The 14,347-nt window shown below is 32.1% G+C and overlaps 1 protein-coding gene across 1 annotated transcript in view; it reads right to left on the bottom strand.

Annotated features, from left to right (window-relative positions):
- Window positions 1-14,347, bottom strand: part of NIPBL (NIPBL cohesin loading factor) — a gene marked incomplete at both ends in the record, with an annotated part of 99,704 nt that overhangs the window by 62,775 nt on the left and 22,582 nt on the right. The window contains 2 exons of the mRNA XM_084233257.1: window positions 1,201-1,383; window positions 11,553-13,178. Coding sequence (XP_084089383.1) covers window positions 1,201-1,383; window positions 11,553-13,178 — 1,809 coding nt within the window. The remainder of the gene's footprint in view (window positions 1-1,200; window positions 1,384-11,552; window positions 13,179-14,347) is intronic.

Below are 14,347 nucleotides of genomic sequence, written 5' to 3'. Positions count from 1 at the left end.
ATACAAATAACAATCATACATATAATTAAATGTCAGGTTAGCTTTGCTATATATTTTATTTCAATTTTAAAACTTTTTGTTCAGTCATAGTCTAGTGCTCACAGCTCAAGAGCTCACAGTTTTAAGAAGATCAAAGTAAATGAACATTGATTAAAAACTCTGGAGGTGAAGGGCTTCCATTAGCAATATACATTTAAAAATGGCAACATGCATCTGTCCTTCCTGCCCTTGCTTGTCAGACCTCAATCTATGGACACTAGGTGGAAAAGGTAGAACACACTGGTGGTCTTCCCACTTCTTTTGGTCATAATGACTAAGTCAGTTGGCACACAAGTGAAGATCTCCCATAGTCTGTTTCCACTGAATGCCGTTTAAGTCAAACAAGGTTGCTGACCCCTCTTGGCTAGGCTCAATTCTCTTGCTCCAGAAGAAGGAAGATAGGGATAAAAGAGAAGAACTTTTTCAGTGGACCAGTAGGAAGACAGGCGAGGTATAGCAAGTCTAGTGCAAAGACAGGTGATCACAGTGTTGTAGAGAGGTAGCTGTGTAGTGAAGAAGCCAGCTCTGGAAAACAGTGAAACAAGGGAGGAATTCCAGGACACAGCTGGGCAAAAAGGAGAAGCCAGGTCCAAACCACAGAGATAATCGGCAATGTGGCTAATCCATTCATAATTTAGTGAAAGTATGGTTTTAAATATTTCTTCAACTGGCTATCTCCTGTCGTTCAAGACTCAAGTGTCACCTCTTTCAGTGTTCCCTGAACCCCCACTATGATTCTGATGCCAATCCAATGTGTTCCCATAGCACCCTATTATCACTGTACTTTTCTCAGTGTACATAATGGCTTATATATTTCCCCCAACACACTGAAGGCTCTTCAAAGACAGGGATCACATCTTATTTGTATTTTTATTATTAATGTCTAGTATAGAATAGGAATGCAATAAATGTTTGCTAAGTGCATAGAGACACATATTTGTGTTATGTGACACTAATTAGAGCCCAATAAATTTTTTTTCTTGGTGCCAACTGATCTCATTTTTTACACATATTTTAAGTGTAAAGAAAAAAAAACTAGCTACAGTATATTATTAAGAATTAGGATCATTACAATCTTGCTAGTCCAAAAAATTATGAATGAGACAAACACATCAATTTGCTTTTTAATTCTAGGTAATAATAAAGTTACGTGATACTTACATTCAAAAGCTTCATCACTATCATTATCTTCATCTGAACTGATTTCAGCATATTTTGGCTTTTCATTAACTGTGCTACGCTTGCGTTTATTCATTTTCACACGTTCACAAAGTGGCATGGTGGATTCAATTTCTGCCAGGAGTTCGGGGGGTAATTCTTTTAACACTGATTGATCTATACTACCTATTAATGAAAGGTAAGAAAAAAATTACATCTGAAGATAAAAGGGAAATTTTAACAGTATCAGTGCAATAAAAACAAAATAATAGTATTGGTGTTTTCTAAGTCACATTTGTATTTTAATAAAACATATTCATAATTATAATGGTTTTACACCTAAACCGAAAATATAATTCTTATACATTATCATTACATAGTAACTTTAAAAATGATACTTATTACTATAGTAGTGAAGAGTTATATGTATCATCAATTTTTTTGTATGCCTTCCTTTGTTTTTGCACTGATTGAAATTTTCTGAAACTAGAGTTCCAACATTTTTGTATATTTGCAAGTAGGGAGAACATCTCACAATCTTGGTACCACCCAAGTTTGTTTCGTAAAGGTCTGGAGTAGTTATAATTAAGTAAAAAAGTAATGCTGTTACTCAATACAAATGAGAAGATTTTGAGGACATTCATCACCTCCTTTTCCTCTATGATGTTGGTGGTCCTGTATGGTGGCTGGGACAAGACCTTTATATGCTAACACCTATCACTGTTTGAGAGGCATGGTAATGCCTTTGGTATTATGAAGAATTTCCTCATACAGGTAAACCAACATATGCATATAACTAAAGATAACAAAAGAAGAAAGGCAGGATAAACAGGACAAAAATACCATATATATAAATACCACTGAAAATAGTAAATTCAAGTCTATTATGAAATAAGTTCATTATTTCCTCATGAATGAGTAAAGATAGAAATATATCAACATAATACAATAAGAACTATTAACATAATACTACTTAAACCTACATAGAAGTACACAAATATATACAAAAACAGTTGCTATTTAGAAATAAATTTTTAATCTCCTGTTGGTGTCCTAAAAATAAAGTAACAAAAATGATTTATTCAGCACAATTCATCCTTAATGACTACTGAAGATGACAATTTTAATTTGCTTTACTTACCCATTTAAATCTTTGAGCGGAAGTATAAAAATGATCTCTTACCTGCTAAATTTTAGGAACTGGGAGGAAAGAATTCCTTAGTGGTTTACAGCAGGGAATATTAGCAACTATAGTCCAATTAACACTATGACATTCAAATGATAATAGTGCTTATTATGTAAAGAACAAAAAATCATGACAAAAATATACAGGTACTGATTAAGATAATTTCAAAGCCTCAAAAATATCTAATATTAATTTAAAAATATAAACCACGAATTATTAATCTCAAAGGAAAAATAATCCTTTTTAATTCTTCATGAAATAATTCAACAACATAAAGGAGTTATTTCAGTAACTGTCAGCCTTTAATTCTTCTAAGGACATGCACTAAAAAAATTTTACCCTTTAACAAAGACGTAATATTCCTAAGACTTTATTGCTGAGATTCTTGACACAGAATTTAACTTTAATATGTCATTTTCAAATCATGGAAAATTTCTCTGAATTGATTTTCTTAATTAAGCTACATTTTATAAATAAAGTCTATTTTTAGAGTATTTTTACAGGTAAAAGAAACCAACTTTAGCTATGGATTGTCAATATCTTCAGTGCCATCCTAAAACACACTTTACATCTCATTTAAAAGTCTTTAATGCTTTGAGCACTTCTAATTAAATATGTGATTTTCTGATGGAAGGTCATATGTTCTAGCATCCAACTACCCTTTCCACATATCCTGTAATATTAACAATGTTTACATAGAGGTCAAAAACATTCTGTATCTCCCTAACGCCTCTCTGTTTACAATTTTTTATGTTCATTTACAGATGGTTTCTCTCTGGATAGTTTCTGAATTGCTATATTATCTATTTACAGTCATTTCCAAAATGTTTTAAAATGGAAATTCTTTACTGCAATTTTCTTTTACCTGAAATATTAGAATCTTCTGGGGTCCTTAAATATAAATAACCCAAAGTATCTGACCTTTAGTCCATAATGACATTTTTAAAAAAGCAGATTTACAAACTGATTATGTTCTGCTTAAATTTCAAAGACAAACTGACTCGCTATTAAAATCCTGGAATTAAAATTATACCGCAGATAAATATGCAATAGATAATCAAGGCTTAAGATATGTACTGGGACTTGTTCTTTCTTTACAATAGCTTATTATATCCCAGAGCAAGGAATCTGCTTTCTTCTTTCTCTTAAAAATTTTTTTAAAAAATATTTTTATTGCGTTAATATAGCATACATCATTTGCATTAAAAAAATTCCTCACAATAGCCAATTACAGAAAACCTGTTTTAGTCAATAAAGCAGGGCAAAGTTCATTCATTGTAGTTTAACATCACTTGATTCATAAAATAAAAAGAATATTATCAGATTTAAGAGTGTTACTATTCTGTAGATCATTTGAACTTCTGCAAAACTCTGAAAGTTATAGCAACATAATTAAATGACCAAAAGTTTCATTTCTGAAGATGATCCAACTTAAAAAACAAAATAAAACCCAGTCACAGTTAATGTCAGTTAATGTCTCTTAATGTACTATCCTCCACAAGTGAGTCTTGTTTCATTTTGAGTAGAAATGTCTATTAAACAGATTCATGCATTTTCTGAATTAATCCTATCCTTTTTAAAGCACTTTATAAATTGATTCAGCTAAGGTCGCTTGTTACCAAGAGTAAGAAATAAAATTCGTGACTTTCCTATTTCACATTCAGGATCTTTAATATACTACTAAAGGCTAGATAAATGACTCAATTTCGATACAAATGTATAATTAGTATTTTTCTGTGATTCCTATAATGCATTTTGTTATGTTTTTTCCACTAAATAAGAATTCTCTAAATGAAACATAATGTCTTGTTGATTTTTTTTAATACACTGATGATTTTAGAAGTTATTGTTGCTCATCAAGCTATTTGTTGTTAAATATTTCAGACTATTAGTTCTTTATGATTACCTTTCTACCTCATCTCTCCCAACCCAATTACTTTAAATCAGGTGCCTGAATTACCATAAGATTTTATATTCCTGTGTTAAGGGACAAAGCCATGAAGTGACAGTTTTGTAATATACCACACGCACAGCTTTTATTGATATATATTCCATTAGATATAGTGCAGCTCTACTTTCTGACACTAACAAGGCTAATGAATACATTTACTTCTAGATGTGCTACATTTTACCAATCTTGGGCTTCCAGTATAAATCATTCGTACTACCACATTTAACAGATTATTAAAACCAATAAGTCACCAAAAGACTTAAAAGTCCCAATGAGTCACTGATTGATACCAACAATGTGTTTTGTTTTTTAAACAGGAAAACCACCCCAAGTTTAAAATAAACCATCCTCAATGAATAAATCTTTAAGGACTGAAGCTTCAGATAATGTAAACTAGTTACGTTCAGAAACAAAAAAAACTCACATAATCCTCTAAAATTTTTAAGTCACAGAAAACATGTAGTTCAGTGACAATCTGTACAGTAACCCACCCATATTACTAAAGAGGAACATCAAATGGATCTTTAACTTCAAATAGGGGTAAAAGGAAAAAATGCAATAGCCTAGGTTGTCAGTCTGCCCTCTTGTGATTCCTAGGTAAGTTAATATGGTTTGAAGATACATATTTTAGAAAGCAAATAAGTTCCTAATGCCAGCCAACTTCTTTATTCAAAGTCACTGTAAGGAAGGGCATTCAAGGTCTATAAACTGATGACATAACCCTGAAAAATGGTAAATACTGGAGGCAGAAACAAAAGGAGGCAACCTGAAAAGAAACAGAAAACATGAGTCTCAACTATGAGACCAGAACACCTCTTTAGAAACAGAAAGATCAAACCAAGGGTGGGAAGAGCACAAGGGACCATGATGATATAGTTCACGGGTGAATGGGTGGTGGAAATTTTAAGGGGACTATAACCAAGATGAAAATGCATACATTGTACAAAAATGAAAAATAATGTAAAAAAATACATAAATTAAAAATAAAAAATAATAAAAATGGTAAAAAAAAAAAGAAAGAGGAAGATCAATTCTGGTAGAAGAGGTCTTTCTAAATTAATCTAAAATAATGTGTGGGTTTAGCCCAGTGTTTCTTAAACCACAAATTCAATGAAAGAACATACTCAAAATTAATAAAACTGACTACTCATAAGCTGATAGAATACTGTCTACCTTGTGCCAGAGATCTTATTATAATTCTGTTATAAAAGTCGCCAATGTTGGTTTTGAAGTTCCACTACAATACAAACTTTAATTTCACAGAAATTACTCTTAATTACTTTTGCTGTTTCCTGTTTCTTTTTTTTAACCAGGCAACTTTTTGATTCATGATCATTACTGAAATGATCAAGTTTCTCACCAGGCTAAACATGGCAATGCCTATAGGAGTTAAGGGCTAAGCACAAAGCTATTTGAGATGAAATATAAAAACTCAGGCTTCTGTAGGTGTGCTTGTAATTTGTTGAAATTTGTACATTCAGACGCTGCCTACAGTGTTCAGACCCGTTAGCCCCTTTATACCATTCATGGAAATTTAACCCAAGGAAATTTATACAATGAAACAAAAAGGCTCTAAGCAGATGTTTAGATTAATTGTTTTTTTTTAAAGATTAATTTATTTATTTATGCAAGCACTGGGTACAGTCAGAAGCGCGGGAGGGTGAGAGGATTCACCAGAGCCAGAGGGGAACAGAAAAGGCAGAATGTTGAAGTACACTGCTGAGGGGAGCAGCGGGCGAGACAGGAGAGGTCTGTGCAGCATGTGGGACCCTCACCCAGCGACCGGGGATCCAACCGGAGCTGCAGAGGCTACGGACAGCTTCACAGCGCAGCGCTCAATCGTCTGCGCCACCAGGGGAGGCCCTAAATTTATCTTTTTATATTCTCATAAAAAAATACAAATGGCAGTGGGAAATGTCAATCTAGTTTACAGAATCACCTATATAAAACTTCAATTTTATACTTATGTCAGACTAAGCAAACTACAGCCTTCAGAATCAAATATGCCCTACCACCTGTTTCGTACATAAAGTCTTATTAGAACATAGTGACACACGAGTACTTACAACAATTCCAGAGGAAAGTGGCCTACAAAGCCTAAAATTATTACCTGGGCCTTTACAGAAAAATTTTGCTGTCCCCTGATCTATATCATGTCACACTTTTATGCAGAATGGAACACAGTGTCATATACCATGCAACTGTAGTTACTACATAGTTATATTTTGAATAATTTTAGTCATTTCAAATTGGATTATTTAATGAAACAAAATACCAAGGAAATAGTTGGTAGCAAATGACAAAAACTATTACAAATGAAGCAGGCAGAAAAAAAGATTAAAAAAAAATCCAGTTTTAAGCACTGGTTTTGATATTGACACCAGCACTAGAGAGTATTCATTAACGTGCAGAAATTACGTAGCAATTACAATGAGAAGCACTATAAAAAGAAACATACTTTCTGGGAAGTTTATTATGTAAATGACAATTTACTACTATTTAGTATTGAAAGCAGGAATAAAATGATCCTTTCCTGAATATGTATACACAATGAGATAAATAAATGGCACAAACTAACTTTACATCTCCAGAAACTAGAAAAAGAACACTAAATGGTAAGTCCATTGGTAACAGAAGGAAGAAAATAATAAAGATCAATGCAAAAACAAATGAAATAGACTAAAAAAAAAAAAAAAAGAAAACATAAATGAAACTACGAGCTGTTTTTTCAGAAAGACAAAAAAAAATTTGAGCTAGACTTACCAAGAAAAAGATTCAAATAAAACTTAAAAAGGAATGTTTCATCTAATACTACACAAATATGAATGACTTTAACAAACTAGAACAATTACATGCCAACAAATTGGACAACCTAGAAGAAGCAGATAATTTTCCTAAAGACACTAACGACACAGACCAATTAGTAGTAAGCAGACTGAATTAGGACAAAAAGAATTTACTGATGAACTCTAGCAAATATTTAAAACAGTTAACATCAATTCTTCTCAAATTTTTCCAAATGTAGAAAAGGAATACTTTCAAACTCATTTTACAAAACCAGCATTATCCTGAAGACAAAACCAGACAAGGACACTACAAAAGAAAACAAATTAAGGCCAACATCCCTGAAGAACATAGGCCCAAAAGTCCTCAACAAAATACTAGCAAACCAAATTCAATAGTATGACAAAGGATCAGAAACTATGATCAAGTGGAATTTATTCTAGGGATACAAAGATGGTTTAATATCTGCAAATGAATGTGATATCCTACATCTGACAAAATTAAACATTCCTTTATGATAAAAATTCTCAATGAATAGGATCTGAGGAAACATTCCACAACAACATAAGTCTGCATATGACAAATCCATAGCTAAGAACAATGGTGAAAAGCTAAAAGTTTTTCCACGAAGACCAGGACCACGACAAGGATGTCCACTTTCACCACTTTTATCCAACCCAGTATTGGAAGTCTGTACTTGCCAAGAAAGTAAATATGAAAGTTCTCATCACAAGAAAAAATTCTGTAATTATGTGAGTTGACAGACGTTAATGAAACTTATTGTGGCAGTCATGTCATTTCACAATATATACCAATATGAAACCATTATGTTGGACACCTTAAACTAACACAACGTTATATATGTACCAATAAAACTGGAGAAAACTGTGGCAGCAATTCTTCAAATATACACAGAATATAAAGTACATATACATAGACAGTTTCAAAAATGACTTCACATAAATTAAAAACGAAAATTTCATTATATTACAAATCTGAACAGATTTTAGCTCTTACTCTAAGATTCATGTTGGTTCTCATAACTGGGTAAGTATGAAGGAAATTGGTTTATCCAAATAAAAAAAAAATGAAGACTTTGTAAGGCTAAGATGTGTTCAAGGTTCTGACTCTAGCATATTTCATACTACTACTTACAATCTGTTTAACGGAGACACAGAACATATGTTTCCAAATTAGGGTTTACAGACTAATATTCTGAGTAAAAGTATTTCATAACATTTTTTCATATTTAATATACTGATTTTGGTATATTTACATTAAAAGCTTTTACAAAAGGTAAGGAAGAAACAAGAAGATGATAAAAAGACTGGGAAACTGACAGAAGCAGGATTAGCACTGATACTGAGCTAACAGCTACAAAGCAAAATAAAGGAAAACAGTAAATTAAACAGACATGAATATGAGTAAGTCTCTTTTAGATCTTAACAAAAAATGAGGTAGTTGCCAGATTGAGGAGTTATCACAAAATTTAGGGAACATGAAGTTGAAAACTATGTAGCTAGTAAGCTAGGTCTATTGGTGGGGGCACAAAAGATGAATACACAATTTTAATCTGCACACAAGAAGCCTTTTCTGAAAATGGAAGCAATATAGTCTATTCATCAACAGGAATTCAATATGCCCTTAATATGTACCAAGTATTATGCTAAGTCCTAGGGATATAGACATATCCCCATAGAAATCAAATTTAACAATGTCATTATACATTATGTTCACACCAAAGAAAAAAATTATTTATATTAGGAATCATAAATCCATAAACCTACCATTCAAAAAATATCAACTTTAAGAATATTAAGGAATTTCAAATTAACCTAAAGAATGAATATTTCAAATATAAACATCAGGTAAAATATTTTAAAAGGATGGAATTTTATGGTACTTTCAAAAAAAGAAAACCTATCAAGAATTTTGGCCCTAGGAATCAATCACAAAAGTATCCAGGCAATATTCCATTTATTATTTTACTTAAAAAAACACCAAAATGTAAGAATATGTGATTTTCTATGACTCTCCAAAGAAAATCCCAAGTAATTTGTACTAGAGAGGGCTACTAAACCACAACTGGGCTTCCTGTCCATGTAATGAATAAAATCCACAATGAAGTAACTTAGCTATTGATAACTTAAAATCAAAGTTAAAAATAAATCAAAACTAGTTTATTTTTATTAATAAAAAATAACTAGATATCAATCCCAACGCCATCTGTAGAGCATCCGGAAATGAATCTAAGCACTGAAATGATACTTTTTTATGATAAGGCCCACTTACTAGATTCATATTTGTGTGTATAACATACATGCACATGCACACACACAGACATTCTATTTTAACAGGCAGACACCCAGCCTACTTATCCACTAAGATGAGCATATCAAGTATATACATTTGTGTTAGGAATACATGATGAGAAACATGAACTAGAAATTCATAAGTAATAAAGTTAATTGTGAAAAAACCATGGGAAATAATACAGCAATTACTAATTAGGAGCCGTATTCATTTCTTGATGTTCAGTTGTAAAAGATTCTTTGTTAGAACAGAGCTTAGAAAGCAAGGCTAGCATAAGCTGACAGAGGGCAGGGGAGAAAAAGATGATCCAGATCAAGGGGACAAGAGGGTACCACTTTCCATCTTTTTATCTGACTCTTCTAAAATTTTAATAACTATACTCTTTAGTGTATATGTGTACATGTGTGTATAAATATATATGCTATTCCTAAACTTTCAGTACAAATTTTTAAAAATAATCTTTACCTAAAAGAAAACTCAAGTTACCACTTTCTAACAGTCTTTTTACATAACCCATTTTGGAAAGATACATTTAAGTTAAACATAAAGACTCTTAATTAAAGCTGAAGTCTTAGTTGCTTTTTTATAGGTCTGATTGCCTTAACTTAAAATCTGAAAGCTTCATTAAAAGAATGCAAATATTAAGAGATTCAGAGGTGATTTTTTTTTTTCATTTTTGAAAGACAAAGCCAATAAGAGAAAAATGTAACTTCTGATAAAGACCAAGTAGAAGCAAAAACAGATTTGTTATGACAAATCACTTCTTTGAATAAAAAAATTTCTTAGCAGCAATGTTTTTAATAAACTTGTTTTGATAGGTACAACAGCTTCTTATAAAATAATAATCACGACACCTTCTATATCACCTAATACACTGCAGTACTTATACAACAGAACTTCCTGTGATAATGCAAATATTCATTATGTGTGTTAATAAGATAGCTAGCCACTTGTCCCAAGTGGCTACTAAAGACATGACTTTTGAATTTTAAATTAAATTTAATTTAAATAACCAAAACGGGTTAGCAACGACCATAGTGAACAGCACAATTTTACAGTTCCATATATTTGTTTATAAGTATAAATCTAAGTTCTTAATGAACCTCTTTCACAGAATGAGAACTTAAAAATGAAATAAACTTTTACTCTACTGCTATAAAAAGTATACCTCAATCTATATTGAATGGGCTAAATAGGTCTTGCCACACAGCATCATCAAAACAAGTATTTACTTTAAAAGTTGCATACAAAAGAAAACCAAATTTTGTCTTATGCAATTTTATTTTTATGTCATTGTATTTTCAGGACTTAAGGACATTCTCTCTCTGAAAATACTACTACTCAAATGTAACCTAAGAATAACTCTGCAACTGTGCAACAACAACAAAAAAAACCAAAAAACCTCACAAACTAATGATTTAACCCAATTTAAGCGATAAATACCATTCCTTCCCTATTACTATTCCATAGAAAAGGGCATACCTATATATTTTCTAAATTAAAAAATTTTAACTAATCACCTCCCCTCAAAAAGGGAAACAGCCTTTTATCTCAATTTCTAAACTATATAAATTTAAATATTCATCAACAATCAACTAATTCAGAGACAGGTCTGTGAGAAAATGAGACACCTAATATTCTTAAAAGAATTTATGATACTGATTTTTATATACCATATAGCTTTACTGAGATGTTAGATATTAAAAGTAAATTTATTGCCTCATTGAAGAATGGACTCTCTCTCCACAGTCAAAATAACTTTTTTTGAAAGTTGTTATGTACATCCATTCCAATTACATATTCTAATGATTCACTTGATTAACTACTTTTAAAATTCCTGAAATAACTGAACAGTATAAGAATTATCTATAACAAATGGCAAAAAAAAAAAAAAAAAGTCATGACTAGGACAAATAGTCAAGTAGGGTTGGAGAAAAAGGGTTTTCACTGAGCACTCTGAATCTATATCCCTGCAAACAGTTCACTATTCTTTTATATAAATGTATTTTCACAAAGCAGCATTCTATTTTTGTAAATTTCCATTTAACAAAACCCTTAGCAAGCCTAAAACTAGAAAGAAAATTGATTACAATACAAATGACATCAGTATAAGTATCTTACCTTTATTTGACTTTGATGGTTTATTCTTGATAGGTTTTAGGGAACTTCTTGATTTATCCTCTCTATCTTTAATAAGTTTCTGAACATCGTCCAAAGATAGTTTTTGCAGGACAACTACAGGTTTAGCTCCTTTATTTAGATCTTCAACTAATCCCATCTTTTCTACTTTGTCTTTCTGCTCTGCTTTCATTTCCATCTTCTTTGTCTCCTGAGTAATATTGCCATCTTTATCCCTTTTGATTTTTGGAATGACAAAATTTTTCAATGCACCAGACCTGCCCCCCAACAAATAACTTGGAAATTCTGCCTTATTGTCAGGGTGCGCTTTATTACTATCTACTTTACTTTTATTAGCTTCTGTCCTTTTGTCATCTTTACTATTTGGCGATTTAAAACCAGGTTTATCAAGTCTTGATTTAATAGAATCTCCTTGTTTAACACGAGGACTGTCAGGCCTTGATCTTTGCTCCCCAGAAGATGGTCTTTCCCTTTGCTCCCCTGATTCGTGCCTGTGTTTTCTTTCTAGTTTATCAGGTTTTGAACCATCAGATTTAATACCATGTTCATTTCTACTAGAGGATCTCAATGTTTCTGGTCTTCGAACCCTAGACTGATCCCCCCGATGTCGCTCTGATTCATTCCTGTCATCTGATTTTTGTTTACCATCATGGTCTCGTCTTAGAGACTCAGAAATAGATCGCCCATCAGGTCTCTGCTTTAAGGCTTCAGCTCGTTCTGATTTTAAACGAGGTGAATCAGATTTAATATCCTGTTTATGTTTAGACACTTCAGGTTTTTTCTCTGTTGATGGCTTTCCAGAATCCCTCCTATTTTCATGCCTATGTTTTGGTGTCTCAGGCCGACCTTCATTTTTTTGCTTTGGAGTTTCAGGCCGGCCTTCACCTTTCTGCTTTGGAGTTTCAGGCCGTCCATCACCTTTCTGTTTTGGGGTTTCAGGACGTCCATCACTCTTTTGTTTTGGAGTTTCAGGACGGTTTTCACCCTTTTGCTTTGGGGTTTCAGGTCTTGACTTTGTTGTTTCTGATCTCCCATTACTTTGTTTGTTGTCGTTTGGTTTTGCGTCAGACAGTCTATTTTCATTCTGTTTAGACTCTTCGGTGGTGCTCTCATTTTGTTTGGATTCAATTGCTCTGTTCTCGTTCTGTTTAGGTTCTTCTGTTTGTGTCTCAATTTTAGTTTCTAACTTACTTTCGCCTGATTTTGTCTCCACCAATCTGTTTTCATTTGGTTTAGATTCTGCCACTCTACTTTCATTTTGTTTCAATTCATTCTTTGAAAGCTCAGAATCAGACTTTTTTTTAGGAGTCTCAGGATGGTTTTCTGGAATAGATTTAAGATTTCCAATAATATCTTCCTGAAGAACAGAAATAGGTGCATCATTACACTGTTTGATTTCTTCAGACTTTTTTACGGAATCTGAATCCTGAGTTATAGAAGCCTGAGAGTCCACTCTTCCTGCCTGATGAAGATCAATGCTAACCATTAATGCTGGCCTTGACCCATTTCCCGTAGAACCCGTCTCCTGAGAAGCTGGTCTATTACCTCCTGTAGCACCCCCAGCCTCCTGTGGGTAAGAATCTTGTTTTCTTTTTTTCAAAGGCTTATCTGAAATTTAAAGATAAATATTCAGTATCAGTAATAGACATATATTCTTATTAAAAACCATATGGACTTTGACTATTTTTAAAGTCACACTTTTTTAAAAAAATGTGGTGAATCCAAATGTCAATCTGCATATATGAAATAGTAGGCATGAATGAAATGAGTTTTAAACCCAGATTTGAGGAAATATTCATGTATGCTGTACCTCAATAAACGTTAGCAACAACAATAAAAAGAACAGCATAGCTGTTGAGCATATAAATAAGCCCAAGATATAAAATAAAAAGAACTTTTAACACATTAAATACAAACACAGTCTTATGTTTGTACATGTAAGGGATAAACCAGATTCTTTATATAAGAATAACACAACCAGTTATGAATCAAATTCTCATTTAATTTTAACCGTTAACCAAAAAAATAAGAAAAGCCTCAAATCTGATAACATACCAAATAAGAAATGTTAAGTTTTTACTCCAGGTAAGAAAAGTATGGAAAAGAATAAAACCTGAAAGGACAGAAAGCACGCCACTGGAAAAAAGATAAATGAGGATTAGAAGTATATTTGAAATAAGAAAACCTTAAGTACCAAAATGAGAAGTATACAAGGACTTTATAGATAAATCCTATCTCAAGCAACTTCCACTGAAGAAAATGTTTCAGCTCCTCAACATAAAAGTTTCAGGGCCTAAGTAAGAAAAAAAATTATAATATTCTGAAATGTAAATACACAAAAATACAAATCCATCACTACAACAGTCTCAAGGTATTTTTAACAGCTATGTTTTTCTGTGCATAATTCCACTTAACTCAAGAGGCTAATAGGTCATTCTTTATAAACTGAATCTCCATTTACTTCTTGGAAATAGTTATACCTTGAGGTTTTGCAAGTTTAATATTTACTCGCTAAATTGTCTGACTATAATTTAAAGGTATTTTTAATCATATTTACAGGAGAGCCTCCAAAATTCTCTTAAAATATTCATTAATGTGATATAATATCATTCAAGAAGGCTGGCATCATTAGGTTAAGTCAAACTAACAACTAAAAAAAACTACCTCTTGTTATCAGGGAATCAAGTTCTGAAAAAATTTAGTGATAATGCTTCTTTTATATATTAAAGTTCCATTATTCTGTTTTTAAAGTGAGAAGTAGCAGTTTATTTCAGCTT

This window comes from Talpa europaea (genome assembly GCF_964194135.1).
Source record: "Talpa europaea genome assembly, chromosome: 5".
In the NCBI taxonomy this organism is placed as follows: Eukaryota; Metazoa; Chordata; class Mammalia; order Eulipotyphla; family Talpidae; genus Talpa; species Talpa europaea.
The sequence above is the reverse complement of the archived record's forward strand: the minus strand, read 5'-3'. Positions and strand labels throughout refer to the sequence as shown.